Source organism: Chelonia mydas, chromosome 13 (genome assembly GCF_015237465.2).
Source record: "Chelonia mydas isolate rCheMyd1 chromosome 13, rCheMyd1.pri.v2, whole genome shotgun sequence".
Lineage (NCBI taxonomy): Eukaryota > Metazoa > Chordata > Testudines > Cheloniidae > Chelonia > Chelonia mydas.
Window position 1 is genome coordinate 35,383,597 of NC_051253.2, and position 18,666 is coordinate 35,402,262.

The 18,666-nt window shown below is 54.1% G+C and overlaps 1 protein-coding gene across 1 annotated transcript; it reads right to left on the reverse strand.

The window, feature by feature from the left end:
- Positions 1-29: 29 nt before the first annotated feature.
- Positions 30-18,407, reverse strand: LOC114022607 (Fc receptor-like protein 5). The gene is made up of 14 exons (XM_037877132.2): positions 18,212-18,407; positions 17,694-17,732; positions 16,330-16,626; positions 14,205-14,477; positions 12,938-13,249; positions 10,740-11,036; positions 9,522-9,869; positions 8,838-8,936; positions 7,946-7,967; positions 6,599-6,636; positions 6,199-6,341; positions 5,611-5,711; positions 1,354-1,445; positions 30-1,269 (listed from the first exon to the last, which is right to left on the reverse strand). Exons 1-13 carry the CDS (start codon positions 18,240-18,242, stop codon positions 1,394-1,396), a joined length of 2,052 nt encoding a protein of 683 aa, XP_037733060.1. The 5' UTR covers positions 18,243-18,407; the 3' UTR covers positions 30-1,269; positions 1,354-1,393.
- Between the last annotated feature and the right edge of the window lie 259 nt (positions 18,408-18,666).

The following is an 18,666-nucleotide window of genomic DNA, read 5'->3' on the forward strand; positions in this document are numbered from 1 at the left end:
TTTTTTAAAGAAACTGAATGCTTTTTCATTGTTCTTAAGTCCCAAGGGTTTGGGTCTGTGTTCACCTATGCAAATTGGTGAGGATTTTTATCAAACCTTCCCCAGGAAAGGGGGGTGTAACGTTTGGGCGGATTTTGGGGGCAAAGATGTTTCCAAACGGACTCTTTCCTAATAATACTGTTTAGACGTTTGGTGGTGGCAGCGAAAGTCCAAGGGCAAAAGGTAAAACAGTTTGTTCCTTGGGGAAGTTTTAACCTAAGCTGGTAAAAGTAAACTTAGGAGGTTTTCATGCAGGTCCCCACATCTGTACCCTAGAGCTCAGAGTGGGGAAGGAACCTTGACAGTCCCAAAGGGGCTGTGTGTTTTCCCTGCAGTCGTGTCTCTGATGGCAGGTTTTCTGGGCAGTTCAGAGGCTGGCATTGGAACCAGACAATGTCCCTCAACACATGCCCAGATCTGCTTGTTCAAAGAGCCCCCATCTCCAGGCCATTCTGCTTTGTACTTTCTAAGGTTGTAGGGTCTTTCTGGCTCCTCTTGTATATCTCACTCAATCGGTGCGCGGCCCCCGCCTCTTCTGAGACTGGCTCGCATAGTTCAGTTTCTTGAGGGCTGGGTCTAATTGGGTCTAATTCTGGTGCGTGGGCTTGTTATGGGGCAGCTAGGTGCTGCTTAGTGGCCCATGATGGACCCTTTTGGGCCTTAAACCCTGTGTCTCTGTCTATGGCCAACTACAGCCCATATCTGAGGCCTGGTCTACAGAGCAGAGTTAGGTTTGTGCAAGGCAGCTCATGTCGACCGAACCATGGAAAAGTCTGCTCTTAAGAGGTTCAACAGTCTTGCTCCCAGTCAAGTGGAGCTGGGATTTGAACTTGTATCTCCCAGATCATGGCTCTAACCCCCCTGGCTCTGATCTCTTCTGCTGGGGGCGGTTCCACTTTGTAGAACTAATAGTCTTTCTTCAGCTTGATTTGGAGAACGTGGCTCTCCCGTATCTGGGCGAGTGCTGGGCGCTTTCGGGTGGATTTTGACAGCTCTAGTTTTCACTCTGAAGAGAAATGAAACCAAGTGTCAAAACGTCCAACCGTCTGGTGAAAGGGAATTCCTGACACCCCCTCTCTTCACTGAGGTTCTCGCTGGAGGTGTCAGGGTAACACCTCTGTACACATGGCCCTGTTTGCTCCTCCCGGCTTCAGTTCATTTCACCGACGATGGCACTGGAGGGGCGGCGGAGCTGGGCATCGGGGTGATCGTGTAGGCGACAGCGAAGTCCTAGAGTGGGAAAGAGACACAGTGAGTGGGCAGGAAAGAGAGAGGAGATGGGAGGGCCGGGCTGGGGGACAGGGTTCATGTTACCTCTGCCTCCAGCCACTGTTCAGGGGGCTCACAGTTTTTATCACAGCTCCTGGACTCCAGTTCCAGAAAGCTGGAGGTTGAAGGCTCCAAATCTAAATGACAAAGAGCGTGAAGAATTGACATGCTGAGAAATATGGAACCCACCCCCCCAGCCATGGGCGGAGGGTGAACCCCCCACCCTTTGGAGAGAATAGCCCGCTGGCCCCACCCCTTCTGCCTGAGGCCACACCCCTATCGACCAGAGTCCTGAGACCCCCCCACTGCAGCTGAAGGAGCCCCGGTCCTTCTGCCCCAGCCACACTGGCCGCCCCCTCACCTAGCATCGGACCAAGCCACCAACCCCCCAAGTGCCAGGCTGGCCCCACCCAGCGGTGGCCTGAGCCGCCAGCCCCCTACCCAGGACTGGGATGGGCTATGCTGCCCCCACTGGCTTCAGGGAGGAGGGGATGGGAGGGTGGGACCTCCTGGCAGATCATGGGCAGGGCCCTAGCTTGGGTCAGGGCAGGTTTAGCCTGCTCTGGCCTTCGATACCCGCCGCCTATGTCCCCAGCTTGAATTTCTGATCCACCCAGCTGTAGCAGAGAAGGTGCCATCCAGGTGTTTCATAGCAGCTGATCCATAAGACATAGGATGGACGGGATCTCCTGCGTCATCCCTGCCAACACAGGCAACCCCATCCCACTCATGAATATATCACACTCCATCTTAAAGCTACTTTGATTGTTTGCCCTCCTTTTCTGGCTGGGAGGCGTTTCCTCTGATGGTTAGTCACCTTCTTCTCTTTCCTGGCCAGTTTACGCCCATTTGTTCTCAGGCCAATATTGTCCTTGACTTTCAGCAGCTCTTTCCCCCTCCGGGGGGTTCATCTCCCTAACGGAGAAGCCAGTGTGGGTGGGTGTTTTAGTTTGGCATAAAACCTGACCAAGCATAAACCCTGCAGAGTCAGGAGGCTGCTAGTGTCAGGAATCAGAGCATGCAGCTAGCCAATCTTCCTGGCAATCTAATTAGCGTTGCTGGCCTGTAATAGGCCGCCCAATTGGCTACATTGCTTGGCTGAGGGGTCGAGTCAAGTCAGCTGGCCGGTACTGAAGCCCAGCGGTGCTGTGATAGTTCTTGCTTCTTCCCAGCCATGCCACTGCTCTGTGTCACTCCAGGTAAACTGGCTCTGTCGTTGGGCTCTGATTCCTGGCTACCAACTCCTGTGCTAACCACTACGCTTGACTGCCCGCAAGCCAATCTCTGACACCTAAATGTTAACCTTATAATTGGCCCTAACATTTACCCTGAGTCCTTTCACCCTAGCCCTATCTTCCCATCTTAATCTTAATCCGCTGTCTCTGCTACCTAACCTCTGACTCTAATTTTAATGGAGGTGACGCATGGGAGGGGGCACATGGGGGTCACAATCGAGAGGTCCTCCAAGCTGCCTAGAGTGGCTGTGTGGGACACAGCCAATGAGAGAGTCTGCAGGGAGCAGCCAATCAAGGCCCAGCAGCCCCATATAAAAGGAGCTGCAGGGCCCAAGTTATTTTGGTCTGTGTGCAGGGAGCAGAGCAGTGGGAGGTGCTCCTGGATAGCTTCAGGAGCAGAAAGGCTGGACGGAGCTGCGGCTGGCAGGCCTGGTGGAGGAGCTGCGAGGGATGAAGCAGGTCAATACAGGGCGTGACTCAGCGGGGAGCTGTGGTCAGCGAGCAGAGTCCAAGAGGGTGGTTCAGCAGGAAGGCTGGGGACATGGAGGACTCCAGGAGAGGCGAGGGGTCCCCAGGGAAGGAGCCCTTGGGGTGCTGCTGAGTTCCAGAGTAGGAGCCTTGCAACCTAGCCGGACCAAGTGAGGGAACCGTGACGGACCCTGCTGGGCAGCACGAGGGCTGAGCCCGGGAAGGGCTGGAGGACATGCTGCTGAGGGGGTGGAATCTAGTTCTATTGCTCAGGAGAAAACTCTTCAAAGAGTGAACAGTAGAGACGGCAGCATGGACTAGTGGGAGGGACGACTCATATCTCTGCACTTGCGGGCGGGGGTGCGATCTAAACTGGAGGACATGTGACCACCCCATGGGTCTCCTCAGCAACCCCCACCCCCATGCACCCTGCACCCAGCCTGGGGCGGTTGGGGCAGGGGGTCCCGGGAGGGGGTGGTTAGGGGACAAGGAGCAGGGGGGTTGGATGGGTTGGGAGTTCTGAGGGGGGCAGTCAGGGGGCAGGAAGTGGGAGGGGGTGGATGGGGTGGGGGCCAGGCTGTTTGGGGTGGCACAGCCTTTCCCACCCGGCCCTCCATACACTTTTGCAACCCCAATGTGGCCCTCAGGCCAAAAACTTTGCCCACCCCTGTTACTGGTTGTAATTTCATGTATATAGTTATGAGGCTGACAATGTGTCCTTATGGCTTAAAACAAGCCCAGGCAAAACTCTCCAGAAGCAGAGGGGCAGTTCACACCTCATCAGGGCATGTATGGGACAAACCCAGCCCAGCCTCAAAGGAAGAAAAGACACTGGTCTAGGCAACAACAAAGGATCTGTTGGACTCTCGAGTGAGTCACCCCCCTTCCTTTGGTCAGTTTTGGATTACAATGAGGTAATGCTCACCTGACCCTGAAGTGGGGGGTAAAGCCAAGAGGGAAAAAAGGACATGATAAAAGGGAGAGATGTTTAACATGCTCTTCCTCTCTCTTCCACCTCCATCTACAGACATCACCACCAAGTGACTGAAGCGCTGATCAAAGGGGAGAGCCTGGCTGAAGGGCAACCATCCAGCCTGTGGTGAGAAGCCTCTAAGTTTGTAAGGGCACTGAAAATGTTAAGATCAGCTTAGAATGCGTTTTGCTTTTATTTCATTTGACCAAATCTGACTTTTTGCCCTTTGACTTATAATCACTTAAAATCTGTCTTTTGTAGTTCATAAATCTGTTTGTTTCTTCTACCTGAAGCAGTGCGTTTGGTTTGAAGCGTGTCAGACTCCCCTTGGGATAACAAGCCTGATACATATCAATTTCTTTGTTAAATTGATGAACTCATAGAAGCTTGCAGGGCCCAGTGGGCAGAACTGGACCCTGCAAGACGGAGGTTCCCAGAGTTGTGTCTGGGACCAGAGATATTGGCTAGTGTCATTCGGTTGCAAGTAGCTGGGAGCAGCTGACATGCCAGGGGCTGTGCGTGAACAGCCCAGGAGTGGGGCTCTCACAGCAGAGCAGGGTCAGGCTGGCTCCCAGAGTCAAGGATTGGAGAGACCTAGCAGATCACTGGTCTAGATAACACCAGGCGCTCGTCACACTCCCATCTCCCAAACAGCTCTGCCAGGCAGCTCTTCAAGAGCTGCCACATTCCACCCTAGAAATGGCTGTGTTTTGGTGCTGGAGGCGAGATTCCCCTTCTGCAGCCTTTGCCCCGAGGCTGCTAAACTGCTGTCAAACCATCCCCCAGAAATGGCTGCATTTCAGCCCTGGGTGAAGAACCCTTTGGAGGGGTAGAGCTAACTGTGTTAGAGTGGTCAGTCCTCACCCCAGAGCTGGCTGCATTTCAGTGGTTTGATTAATGTATCCCAGTATGGGACGCTCTTCTGATGCTGGGGATGTTGCATAGATCTCTTGCTCGCAAGCTGTCCTCCACTCGTGTGTGTGTGTGTGTGTGTCCTTCCCTTCTGCCCCCTACTGGAGGGGATGAGAGGTGTGTGTATGTCAAGGCCACGCCCCTATCTAACCCCTTAATGAAAACCAATTTGATTTCATTTTGTTTAAAGGATTTTTGTAAACACAGACCCAGAACTCCATGGCAAAGGAACAAGAGTAATAATATCCAGGGGGTCCCACTGTCAGAGAAAGTTTCCCACAACAAAAGGGTGCAATGTGCATTTGAACAGATGTAGGGGCCCCTCTGGACTATTTCACATAGTTTTGAGAGTGCTTATCTTTGACAGATTAAAACCCAAACTCCCTCCTCTAACCTGTATGTTGAAAATAACCCAAGCATTAGGAATTCCTACTCTCCCTGCTCTAACCTACTCCCTTCGCAGAGCTTGGCTCCCAGCCCCACGCCCTGCTTTGACCCACTAGACCCCACTCCCATCCCAGTGCCGGGGATAGAACCCAGGAGTCCTGGCTCCCAGCCCCCCACTCCCTTACATTCAAAGTACACCAGGAAGAAGTTTGTGGCCATTAGTAGGTTTTGCAGGGAAGGGAAAGTTTTTGCAGGGGATGGAGCATTATAAGAGGTGTTCTCAGCGGGGGGTGGGACTGGGGTGGTTGCAGAAGCCGTGATCAGTACGGGATTTCGCTGTACACCACAGCCTCTGAGACTTCCTTTCCTCCCCTCTGCTGGGCCACGGCACTAGGGGGACACAGCATGGAATAGACGGTATTGATCGCCTAGGAAAGAAAAGACAGGGCCTCATGTCAGCTAGGGGATGCTGTGCTGCAGTGAGCAGGGTGGGAGGCTCAATAGGGGGTGCTCTCTGCTCAGTGCAGATCACAATGCCCCAGTGTGAGTCTAGGGGGCGCTGTGCTGCAGGCTGTGGGATGGGGGGAGGTCGTAGGGAGAGCTCTCCCCATGCAGTCTATGCTGACCCCAATGCCCCAGTGTGGCACTTGGGGGCACTGTGCTGTGGGGAGCAGGATGGGAGGCTCAGAAGGGGGGGCTCTTCCCTTGGAGTCTATGCTGACCCCATGCAGTGACAGGGGGAGCTGTGTTGCAAGGAGCAGGGTGGAGGCACAATATGTGGAACTATCCCCATGCAGTCATAGCTGACATCAGTGCCCCAGGACGGCGCTGGGGGTCACTGTGCTGCAGGGAGCAGGATGTGGGGCTCAGAGGGTCGGTGCTCTCTCCTGATCTTACCAAGGAGTTGCACCCTACCCTGGCATCTGCATCCTCTTCTCTCTTGCCCCGTTCCTGGGGGTTTCGACCCACTACGGGCTTCTCTCCAGGGCTGTTGGGCCGCGCTGGCTGGTTGTGGGTCACCGGCTGGACCTGCCCATCACGGCTTCGTTGCTGCAGAGCTAACCACACAACAGATCATCCCTCCTGCCCTGTGGCCTGGTCTCCCAGAGGAGCCCAGAGGGTGAATATCTCCTCTGTGCTGTGGTTCCCATCTTTAACCGCTAGGTGATAACCTCACATTAGAGTTACCCACAAGGAAGCCAGAGTGTGGCAGTCAGAAATTCCCCTCTTAAAGGGGAAGTGCTCCAGAGACCCCACCCCAGGGTTCCAGACCCCATGTCTCCCACCTGTGGGGGCACCTGGGAGCGTTACTCACCTGTGCCGGCCCTGGGATGTCTGTTGACATACAGGGGCCTGAAAGAGGGAGAACCAAACATCAGTGGTGGAGCAGGGTCTGCTAGGCTGACCAGACAGCAAGTGTGAAAAATCGGGACGGGGGTGGGAGGTAATAGGAGCCTATATAAGAAAAAGACCCCAAAATTGGGACTGTCCCTATAAAATCAGGACATCTGGTCAACCTAGGGTCTGCTGAGCAGGGCTGTGGTTCTCATCCCAGGACAGGAAGATTTAGGGTCACTGGGGGAACGGCACTGGGGATAGAATAGGTGGGTGCAGTGGTTGGGTCAAGGTTACTATAGCTTTTGCTTTTTGCATTCAATCATTCATTCATCTTTCTTTCTCATTCATCTCTTTGCAAACTTGGTCATTCATTCTCCTTCCTTTATTCTGTGTCTCTCTCAATCATCTCCTCTTTTTCTTTCATTCTCATAATCACTTTTCTGTTCTCTTGGGTTCCCTCTTTCACACACCCCTTCCTCCTGTCTCCCAGTCATCTCTTGTACTTCCTTCCTCATACACTCCTTTAGTCTCGTTCTTTCATTCTGTCTCCCATTCATCCTCTCTCTCATTCATCTCCTCTCATACTCATTCATTCATTCCATGTTCTCTGTTTCATTTGAAGGCTTGGGAGCATTAGATCTTCCTTGGTCAACATCGGAAAAGGTCGACTTTGCCGTACAGACAGACTGACTTGAAAAATATTTCCACTGATGGTGATCAAAGTTTACAAACAGACAAAGTAAGGAAAATGCTGCCTGAGAACTGATTAGTTTGCTTTAAGGATATTTATTTTGCCTATTTTGACATGGGACGATGGCAATTTGTTTTAGTGGTTAGCAGGCTGTGAATTTTTTGACTCTCAGTGTCTCCTGTTCTTAAATAATTAGAGGTTAAGCCCTGCTCCAAATTTCCTGCGACTGTGACAATTTGAAGAGGGAAAAATGGGGGGGACACACTTAAAAATAACCATTGATATTATCAATTAAAATTACAGAAAAATGAAAACCGAACTCTGCCAAGCCCAGTCGTTCTCAACGCGGTTCCTCCCAGCTTGGCCTAGGGGAGAAGATGCCCCATCCCACCAGGTGGCAGTGTTCCATCACAGATTACCTGACCATAGATTAGAAGTTGGGGACGTAGGAAATTTACCCGGATCAGATGCCGGGCTGGGGTAGGTGTTCCCCTTGCCCCTGGCTAACAATGAGTTTCTTATGGGATGGGCCAGTCTGTTGGGGTGGGTGGGATGGACAGCCCTGTGAGGGACGGACAGAGCCAGTCCCTGAGGGGTGGGGGTGTATCGGCCTCTGGAATTGGGGCAACTTACTGTGTCTCTGCCACGACACCACCTGCGAAGAGAAGGGGAAACCGAGCCATGAAACCGGAGCCCGTGTGGTCCAGCGGACCTTGGGGCCTCGGCCAAAAGCGAAGACCTCAGGATCGCCGTGCTCAGTGTGAGGCGTTTGAACGGGGAACCAGTTTAAAGCAACATAAGATATTGTGCGCTGAGCCTGTTGGGAGAGAAACCCACCACCTGAAAGGGGGATCTCCCCGCTCTGCGGATCGGACAAGGCCGCAAGGCCGGCGGTTGGGGTGAGAAGGACTGAAGAGAACGGGGAAGTACCGTGTTCCCAAGCACTGGTTCTCGATTGCATCTCATGGGGTCTTTTCACTTGTCACCTTCTGTTTCCAAATCCCGATTCCTGCTTCTCTGCATCTTTACCTCTAGCCCCATGAAATAACCTTCAGTTTGGTGTCCCTGGAGGCACGGCCAAGCACCTCGCGTGCAGGAGAGCGGTGCGCTATGGTGAAGCCGGTGAACTGGGTCTACCCCGGCCACCCAGAAACTGAGGGACTGGGCAGGCATGTGTGACCGAGCTCGGGAGCCAGTCTGCTTACAGAGGAGCAGGGGTTGGAGCTGGTGGCCAGGCAGCATATCCCTGGCGGCTGCCCACCGGGCTCCCTTCTGCTGATTGACCCTGAAAAGTTCCGCCCCCCGTGTCTGCAGAAGGGGGATCTGATACAGTTTTCCTCTGTTACATGCTTTGAGCTCTGCACGAGGTAACATCCACGGATAATAACTAATAAAGGCCTGTTGGATCCCCCCGATTCCCCAGTCCTATATTCTCCCACCCCCATATCCAGGTGCTGGCAGCAATCCAGGGCTCCTTAGTGGGAGTCCAGCTTCCACCCCTCCTCCCGGTCCCCCCCAGCAGTACCTTTCCTTCTCCTGCAGTGGCAGATGAGGAGAAGCAGCAGGGGGAGCAGAGCTGCGGCCCCGATGCATCCGGCCACCTGGGGGATCCACGGAGGCCAGGCTGGGGATGAGAAGGGGACGGGTGAGCCGCCGGCAAACGAGGGGTATTTTGCGCCCACTGCTAGAACACAGGAGCTGCCCTCGGCTGCAGTGCTGCCCTCTGGACCTCAGACATGGGAGCGACACGCCGGGTCATAAATCCCACCAGAGAGTCTCTGGTGAGGCAGGTTCTGTCCCTGCCCTTTCCATCCCTTATGCTCCATCTCCCAGGGGTGATGCCTGGCTCTGATTTCTCCCCCAGCAAGCAGCTGGCCCAGTGGTTTGGGGGTGTATCTGAGGGTATGTCCCCACCGCATTGTGATCCCGGATGTCGGGACCCAGGCTGGTGGAGCTGGTGTTTCTCAGTCCATGCTGGGATTGCAATGGCTGCACCCGGGTCTCTGGGCCATGCTAACTCATCCACACTGCACCACACAGACCTTCTGAGCCAGGTCTGGGGCTTGAGCAGTGTCCGCACTTCAAACGGATGGGGCTTGAACCCGCATCACAGTGGGATTTGGGCTCTGACCCGCCCCCAGAGCAGGGTCCCAGACTGATTTATTTGTGGATGAGTGAGAGCCGGGCTTGGTGTGAAGTGTAGCCATACCCTGAATGGAGCCTGGAGAAGCCTTCGCTGTCACAGTGACATTCACAGCCCGGCTCCTGTGGGAGAGGATCCACCTTCCGCTAATATTCTTCTTGTACCCACAGGTGAATTCCGCGAAGCTCTTGGGACCGCCCTGTGGGATGCTGACCACAGAGACATTCATAGAGCTGGTGCCAGTGCTGATCTCAGAACCCACGTCCCTGGGGATGAGTTCGGCTCCATCCTTGTAGAAATGAAACCTCCGCTCGCTGGCATCCTCAGGGGCCATGCAGGTGATGAGCAGGGGGAGCCCTTCGCCCACCACTCCGGATGGGGGATCCACACTCAGCTCTGGCTGTGGAGGTGGATCTGAGAGGAGCAGGATACGGGAAGGGTCAGCATAGGAAGAACCTTCCTGAATGTAGGGAAGGGGCGGCTATACTGTGTAATGGGCACTAGGGGCAGCAGAGGGTGGGGGTGGGGAAGGGGCAGCTGTACTGTGTAATGGGCACTAGGGGCAGCAGAGGGTAGGGATGGGGAAGGGGCGGCTGTACTGCATAATGGCACAAGGGGGCAGCAGAGGGTAGGGATGGGGAAGAGGCGGTTATACTGTATAATGGCACCAGGGGGCAGCAGAGGGTGGGGGCGGGGAAGGGGTGGCTGTACTGTATAATGGCACCAGGGGGCAGCAGAGGGTGGGGATGGGGAAGAGGCGGTTATACTGTATAATGGGCACCAGGGGGCAGCAGAGGGTGGGGGGGAAGGGGTGGCTATACTGGATAATGGGCACTAGGGGGCAGCAGAGGGTGGGGGCAGGGAAGGGGCGGCTATACTGTATAATGGGCACCAGGGGGCAGCAGAGGGTGGGGGGGAAGAGGCGGTTATACTGTATAATGGCACCAGGGGGCAGCAGAGGGTGGGGGCGGGGAAGGGGCGGCTGTACTGTATAATGGCACCAGGGGGCAGCAGAGGGTGGGGATGGGGAAGGGGCGGCTATACTGTATAATGGGCACCAGGGGGCAGCAGAGGGTGGGGGCGGGGAAGGGGCGGCTATACTGTATAATGGGCACCAGGGGGCAGCAGAGGGTGGGGGTGGGGAAGGGCAGAGGACAAAGAGGTTTGTGGGAGGGTGGGGGGCATCTCTGCTCCCCCCGAGTCCCACTGCTCACCTGGCTGTCTAGCAGCACCTGAGATGTGGGGAGAGACCCGGCGGGAGCATCCCGGAGGTCAGAGCCTCACCTGACACTGGTACAGTGATGCTGTTACTGTTCTCAGATACAATCTCCTGCCCGGCCTCCCGTCTCCAGTACTGACAGGTGTAGGAGCCGTCATTCCCCATCTGCGCCATGAGCTCCATCCAGGGCCCCCCGCTGGCAGCTGGCAGCTCTTCAGGGGTCTGATCCCCTCTGTGCTGGTGGAACCTGAACCCCGCCACCTCCTTGCCGTGGGGGACTGAGCAGGTGAGGGTGACCTTCTCCCCGGGCAGGTACATGGGGAGCTTGGGATGCAGAGAGAGTTGGGGGGCCAGTGGAGGAGCTGCAATAGAGAGAAAGGGGTCAGTGCAGAGGGGCATCCCCCCAGAGTCAAGAGAAGTCGATACGGGGAGTCCAGTGATCCCCCAGCCTGTGAAATACCCCCCAGCAAACACCGCACAGGACAGATGACAATCCCCAGTCTGAGAGAAACGGCATCTCACAACTGGCAGAGCTGTGGGGAAACTGCTACAATGCCTAACCGAATAAGCACCTCAAAATACAACAGGAGAAATTCCTGGTGAGACTTTCGAGTGATTTACAATCAGAAGTGCTGAACTTTGAGCTGCTCAACGTAGAGCAAATGAGCCTGGACAAGCCCACACTTGGCAAAGGTGAGGATATGACGCCAGAAGGACCCGGTGGTCTCCATAAATTTCCCTACTCAAGAAAAATAAAGGTTACGATCCTGGATGATGGAGGACGAGACACAGGAAATGAGCTGTGGCACTAAAGAGTGAGAAATGTGCTGAATGGTATAAATCAACTCTGTGGTTTGGTAGTTTAATACTAATCGTTCATGATGATGGATGTTGAATGGTCTTTTTCATCTTGTGTCCTCCACCACAAATGTAAATTTCCCAGTGCTGGGCACATGCTATGGCCCAGTCTGCAGATCTTCCCCCAGGAGCCGGCAGACCAAGAGATGTTCCCTAGTTTGCGTTTGCCCGCAGTCACTTGTGTCTGGGTCATTGGACGAGCCCCACTTCCACAGATTGACTTTGGACCTGCCAACTTTTGTTCGGAGATGATTTAAAGATCTCAAGGTCGACCAACCCTTCCCTCCTCTGGGGAGGCATTCGGCGTACCACTGTACATTTTGACTAGCTTGGTGAGTACTTCAAGTCATGTGTGCCACGTTTCCAATTGTGTGGCCGTGGATTTTTGTAAGCAATTCCATTGCAAATAGGAAGAATTCTGTGATTTCAGGGCCACCATTGGCCATGTATTGGGTGGTCTGGGATGGCAAACGCGTGCACGTCACGGCCCATGTCAGACTGTCTCAATCTGCGTATCCTGCTGAACACCTCCCACGGCAACATGTGGAATGGGAAAAATAAGGGCTGTTTTATTAGTTTAATCTTCCTATTCACGACAATGTACACTGAATGGCAAAAGAATCATGGAGTTATGTTGGTGCAATGCCAAGGATTTGTAACAACACAGAAGAATGAAAACAACTTACGAACATTTGGGGAAACGTATAACTGGAGACATGGGAAGACAGACGTAGAAGGACAAATTAATGTATAAAAAGAAAGTGACGGAGGGCCCAAAATGGAGAACACTGGTCCAGAGACTGAGACAAATTTGGATACTTGGACCCCTGCCTGTTCAGTCCAATCTGTCTTATTGTTTGTCATGTGTGTATGATCAGAAATGACAAGTGTCAATGATTCAATCTGAAAATGTATAAATAAATGTGAAAAAATTGACGAAGCCAATATTGGGTGCCTCAGTTTCCCACCTTACAATGGTCACTGAGATTCAACAGGTGGCCATGAAGAGTCTGAAGTCCATGGAAGGAGTATGGCCTCTCTAGAACACACACGGAAAGGGCAAAGGGGTGCTGGAGACAGGGCTGGACTCACCAGCATATCTGGGTTCCCAAAAGTACTGGATCCATCCATGGAGGACAGGTCCATCAATGGCTCTTGGACAAGATCGTCAGGGACACAACCCCATGCTTGGGGTGAGGCTGAACCTCTGACTACTACAAGTCATGATGGAAGCCTGGGCTGAATCCTTCCATAATTGCCCTGTTCTGTATGCGCCCCCTGAAACTCTGGTATGGGCCACCTTTGGAGACAGACTACTGGGCCAGATGGACCAGGGACCAGCATGGCCACTCTTGTATTCTGATGCTGGTCCCTGTTATCACATTCTGAGAGAAAGGGGCCTTACCTGTGACTGTGATGGAGATGGGCTGGCTCTCTAGGGAGGAGATCTCCTGCCCAGGTTCAGCTACCCGGTACATACAGGTGTATGAACCAGAATCCTCCATGCTGAGTCTGCCAATCTGGTAACTCTGAGAGTCCTCCAGCGCCTGTCTTGTGCATGCCACTTGTGCCCCGGCCTTGAGGAAGCAGAACCCCATCTTCTTCTCCCAGCTGGGAGCTGAGCACGTCAGGGTAACAGAATCTCCGGTGGTGAACTCAGGACCCGTTGGTGACAGCTGCAGAGTTGGCCGAAAGGTTTCCGGGAGCACGGAAGGCCCTGAAGAGAGACAGTGGGGACTGAGCCCTCCAACAAACCCCAGTGCTATGGAGCTCCCTCCTCCCAATCCCAGGAGACGGCTGATGTGTCCAAAGTCATTTGCTACCACACCGTATTTCCCTCCCTGGTCACTAACGTTCCTTTCCCACCCAGACATGTTTTCTTTGAGGAGCATCAGCTCTGGGTTCACCCACTTTTCACTTACTGATTTTTCTCTGTTTTCTTGCCCATTTCAGGGAAGGTTGATTGGCCTTTAAAGACCATCAGGTGATGCTCCTGGCATAAGACAGGTGTGAGCCTTCAGCTAACCCAACAGGCCAACCTGTGCTCGGTCTCTTTGGAGGCAGTGAATTTAAGAATTCCTTTGAGTCTCCCACCAGCAGGACTGGGAACTGCAGGGAGATGCCTCTGGGGACATCGACTGAGACCTGCAAGGCCAGGTTTGGACTGGCAGATCTCAAGAAGTTTGCCAGCAAGGCTGACAGGTGGGAATGTCAGGGAGACATTCCCTGACAGACATTTCAGCAGCACCAAAGCTCTCCCTTGCTGAGGAGAACATCACAGGGACTTAGTTTCTAACATGATCTCCCTTGACAAACCAGCTATCCTGGACAGGAGCTCTCTGATTGCCCATAGCAAACACTTTGCAATGGCCGAGCATTTTAACTCAATGACCCTCTTGTGTGATTCTGTTCCCACCTTCCTTCGGAAGTTCAGCCAAAGATGGAGATCAACTGACCACAGCAAAGGTAAAGAATCCCCCATCCAAAGTGAAGTCTTCAGTCTGGCCCAGATACCAACCCCCAATATCAGACAGGATTCATCAGCTCTACAGACAGATTGCTCAGTCCATCGCAGACGTACCGGTCAGTAGCCCACAACCCTTCCAGTCTGCAGGCCGACGTCTGGACAGCCATGGCCTGACCCAAGAGGTGTAGATGGAAAGATGACTCACCTGTCAGATGGATTGAGAGGGGGTCACTCGGTAGTGACTGGATCATTCTCCCTGAGACATTGACCTCATAGCTGCAGGTGTAAGGGCCGGTAGCGTCCAAATCAGATTGACGGAGCTGGAGACGGGCACCCGACTGTGAGACAATGACATTCCCCTGCCTCAGGAACTGGTACCTTTTAGCCACATGTCCCTGAGGGGCTGAGCATACGATGGTAACAGGGCTCTTCCCGGAGGAATCAGAAATCGCAGAGATGGATGGCGCAAGAGGGAAATCTGTGAAGAGCAACAATAGGCGAGAAGAGGGAGTGTTAATGTACCAAGAGTGTGGAAATAGCAGAGCAATTGCGCATGAGGAAGTGGGGTCTAGAGGTCAAATCAAGGCATGGCCTGGGAGCCAGGACCCCTGGGTTCTATCCCCGGCTCTGAGAGTGAGTGAATTTCAGTTCTTGAAAACCTGACACAACTAGAAGGAGAAGAACCAGACAGCGAAACTGAGCTGATGCCCTTGACAGCAGCTAGATTGCTGGTTGTGTCTCAGTCACTGTAGGGGGAGAAATGCCCGCGACCCCAGCTCAACCAGCCCTAGGAAACAGATGCACCCGTCGCTAGGGCCAAGCAGGGATGGCTGCGCTCCGAGATGGTTTCCCACCCAGACTCTGCTCCCCAGTACAGGCAGGTGTATGCTTTGGGGATCCCCATCACATCCGTGAGCCCCAGATGAGCACCCCTGTTCTGAGCGGGGAGATCTGCAGAGACCTGCACCCCGATTTCATTGCAGAAGTCCTATCTCCCTCCTGGGAGCCGAGCACCGGAGAGTAACACACTCCTGAGGAGAGAGACAGAATGCTTAGGGACTCAAGAGAGTGTGAGGGCTGGATGCCCCCTGCACCCCAAGGGGCTGGGAGAAAGCGTCCTAGGAGATGCTGGTTCAAACCGGGCTCCTTTAGGGCCTGGTGAGGTGAAGAGGAAGAGGCCCCCAGCTTGCACGCCACAGGCTGTGCTCACGCAACGTGGCCGGCCCAGGGCTTGTGGTGTCACCACGCAGACAAAATATACCAAGTAAATAGCCTGAAATAGATCTCAGTCGTCATTGTCCTTACTTTGCTGAGTGGTGAATTTCAGTTATGAAGGCTGGAAATATTTCTCTGTTGTAGGTAAACACCGATTTTGCTGCCCACACACAAACCAACAATCTAATGCAGAACAGACCCCTGCTCCGGATTACATCTGCCAAGATACACAGCGGTCACCCCTCTCATTGAACTGCTGCAATGCACCTGGGGGGCTTAGTTCTGAGAGGGGGGCTGGCCAGGAAAGAAGAATGGGGGCCACGAAATACCAGAACTGAAACTCCCATCAGGCACCACAGCCGCTCTGGGCAGATACAGGATACGAACAGAGCCAAAAATAAAGGATTTTGTTTCAAGAAGGAGGAAAATGTCTCATTCTGATCCACAATGTTTAAATGAAACATTTTGACGTGTCCGCAACGAATTTCAACCCTCTCCTCCCGTCCCATGCAAGGACTTTGGAGGACAGCGTGAGAATTCAAAGAACCACAAGCCCTATGGAACAATGTGCTGTATTTGCAGTCAAAGGCCAGAAGGAACCATCAGGAAGCTCCTTCAAGCCAGAATCAAACCAGCGACCTAAAACTTAGCCACGTTCTTGAAATCTATAATCGGCCTCACCGCCAGCTTGGGTGCTGAAGGAATCTCTAGAGCTCAACATGTTTAGCTTAACCAAGGTGAGGGGGTGATTTGATCGTGGTCTCTAAGTACCGAATGCAATGACAGAAATCTGACACCAAAAGGCTCTTCAATCTGGCAGCCAAAGATCTAATGGGATCCAATGGCTGAACACTGAAGCTAGACAAATTCAGACTGGGAAAGTTTCAACAGGGAGGGGAATTCATCACTGGAATAACGTACCCACGGTTGTGGTGGATTCTCCATCACTGGCCATTCTGGTTTGAGAATCTGTGAAATGATTTTGATTTGTCTGGGCGGGTTGTTTCTTTTTTGGGGGTAAGTGGAGAGAAGACAACGGGACCATCCACGTTTCACATGCGATGGAGATGGGGACGGGAATCCCTTGTTTAAACAGCAGGAGAAAGGGGACTCACCCATCACTGGTACCAGGAGAGGCTGGCTTCGTGCAGAGTAGATGGGCCTCCCGTCTCTCACTGCCCAGTACTCACAGCTGTACGCCCCGGCCTTCCCTGTCTCAGCCGTCAGGACCAGCCAGGGCCCCCCGGACAGGCTGGTGGTTTCCGTGAAGACTCGCTCCCCACGCTGATTGTAGAACTGGTAGCTGCTCACGGCCTCCCCGCCAGGGGCCAAGCATCTGAGGGTGAGACGCTCCCCCGGGAAATACACAGGGTGCTGGGGGTCCATGATGACCCTTGGGGCTTGCAGGGGGGCTGAGGAAGGGCAGAGAGATTCAGCAGACATTATGCTCCCCCCAACCAAGTGCTGTCTCCCAATTCCTACCCCCCTTGGCTGGAGCCGGCAGCCCCTCACACCTCTCCGTTCCTCCCACACAAGACACCTGGTGTCTGCACCCCACAGGCCTCAGAGCTCTGGCTTCATCCCTCCTGCCGCACACACCCCCTGTGCTCCATGGGGACGCGGCAGGAGCCACTGTCACCTCTAGGGCGTTCTGGTTCCCACCTGGCCACGCCATACGTCACGGGCTCCACTGGGCGTGGTGCAGCTCAGTCAGCTCCGTAGGGTGCTGAGACCGGACGGATGAGGGAAGTGGGAGTGGGGGTGGGGAGATGAGAGGAGATGGAAGCTAGGGAGAGAGACCTCCCCCCACAGAAACTCCCAGGCTCAGATCCCACCCCACCTCCCAGCTTGCAGCCAGCCCTGCTGAGATTTCACTCTGCATGTGGCCCTGGGGCCAGGGCTAGATTCTTTTCTTGGGGTGCTCCATTTCAAGCCGCTTAAAGGGGCCTGGTTCTAAGGGGGGTGGCTCAGCCCTATCAGAGAATCCAGCCCCTATAAGGCTTCCAGGGGACCCCAGGAAACTGAGCCCCCCACAAATCACCAGTCACTTTGGGAAGTCTTGCCCAGGGCCCTGCAGGTCCCAAAACTGGGAACTGAGTGGAGCAGAACCAGAGTGAGACGCACTCCAAAGTGGGGTGGGAGGGTCCCTGCACCCGATGCCTGGGAGGGCGGTCTCTACACACAGTGCCTGTGACCCCACAGTGAGAAACCAGGCACATAAGCAAATACTGGAATCAGTGTCCCCTGTCTGTTCCCATTCCCCACCCCACAGACCAGCCAGTTTCTCTGGGGCAGGATCAGAGCTGGCAGCCCCTAGAGATGAAAGGCCCCATGTGCCATTGTCTGACCCAAGCAGCCAGACCCCCTACCATGGGGCCAGACTGGAACTGGAAGTCTGCCCCATGGGGTGACCCCTTTTCATGGATGGGACCCACCTGGACGGACAGCTGGAGCGTGTGTGGATCACGTCCCTCCTTACCTGCAGGTGACGCCAGCTGGGGAAGGATCTGGAGAGAAGCTGAAGGAGAGAAGAGGAGAGACAGGGAGTGAGAGCTCCGGGAACGGCACAGGAGGGAAGGGGGCTGGGGGACAGGGAATGTAATTTAGGGAGACGTGGGCCCAGGTGGACGAGGCTCAACATCTTTTTCCCTTGGGGAGAGCGACAGGCAGTAGGTGGAAGGAAATGACCGTTGGGGAAAGACCAGGAGCTTGATACTTGAGTAAAGCCCTAGGAAAGCAGCCACCTGGTTACTGTGAGACTATTTGCTGAAGCCCGAGGGTTAGGGTTTGTACTCCCTGTACAGAAAGGCCACGTGAGCAGACCCCGTGCAGCTAGGAAATGCCAGACGCCCGCCAGACTGTTGCTGAATTGAGACTGGAGATGGAGTCTGGGGGACAAGAGGCCCCAAGGAGCTGGAGGTGGACGGAGAAGGTGAGACGCATGCAGGGAAGGGGGGAAGGAGAGACAGGCTGAAGGAGGAGTGCAGGGTCACTCACCCAGGAGATGGAAGAGGACGCTGAGCTCCATGCTGGGTGTAACAGGATGCTGCTGCCAGGTGAATCTGCTCCTTCAATGGGCTACCTAAATAGCAACTGAGCTCTTACAAATATCTGTGATCGTCCGTCCCTTGGAGCCAGACACTTCCCCAAAGTCTGCGCATCCGAGAGAGGAACCAGCTCCTGGAATGGGTCAGACAGTGTCTGAAAGGAGCACGGACGGGTGATCACGATGCAGCCTCAAGACCTGCTGATGGCTGGGGAACCCTGGTGTCCGGGATGGAGAAACCTGACTGATTAAAGGGAGGGATGGAATGAAAGAGTGAGAGAGGGAAAGGGGGAACGAGACAGAGGCAAAGAGATGAATGAAGAGACAGGCTCCAAATAGAGGAAGTGAAAGGGAAAGAAAAAAAGAAAGGGAGTAAACAGATGAATGACAGAGCAAGAGTGAGAAA

Coding starts and splice junctions, on each gene's coding strand:
- LOC114022607 (XM_037877132.2), bottom strand. CDS start 18,242: ATGGAGCTCAGCGTCCTCTTCCATCTCCTGG. Junction 13,250..14,204: donor CCTCTCAATCCATCTGACAG/GTGAGTCATCTT, acceptor GTCTCTCTTCAG/GGCCTTCCGTGCTCCCGGAA. Junction 1,446..5,610: donor GTGGTGTACAGCGAAATCCC/GTACTGATCACG, acceptor TTTGTCATTTAG/ATTTGGAGCCTTCAACCTCC.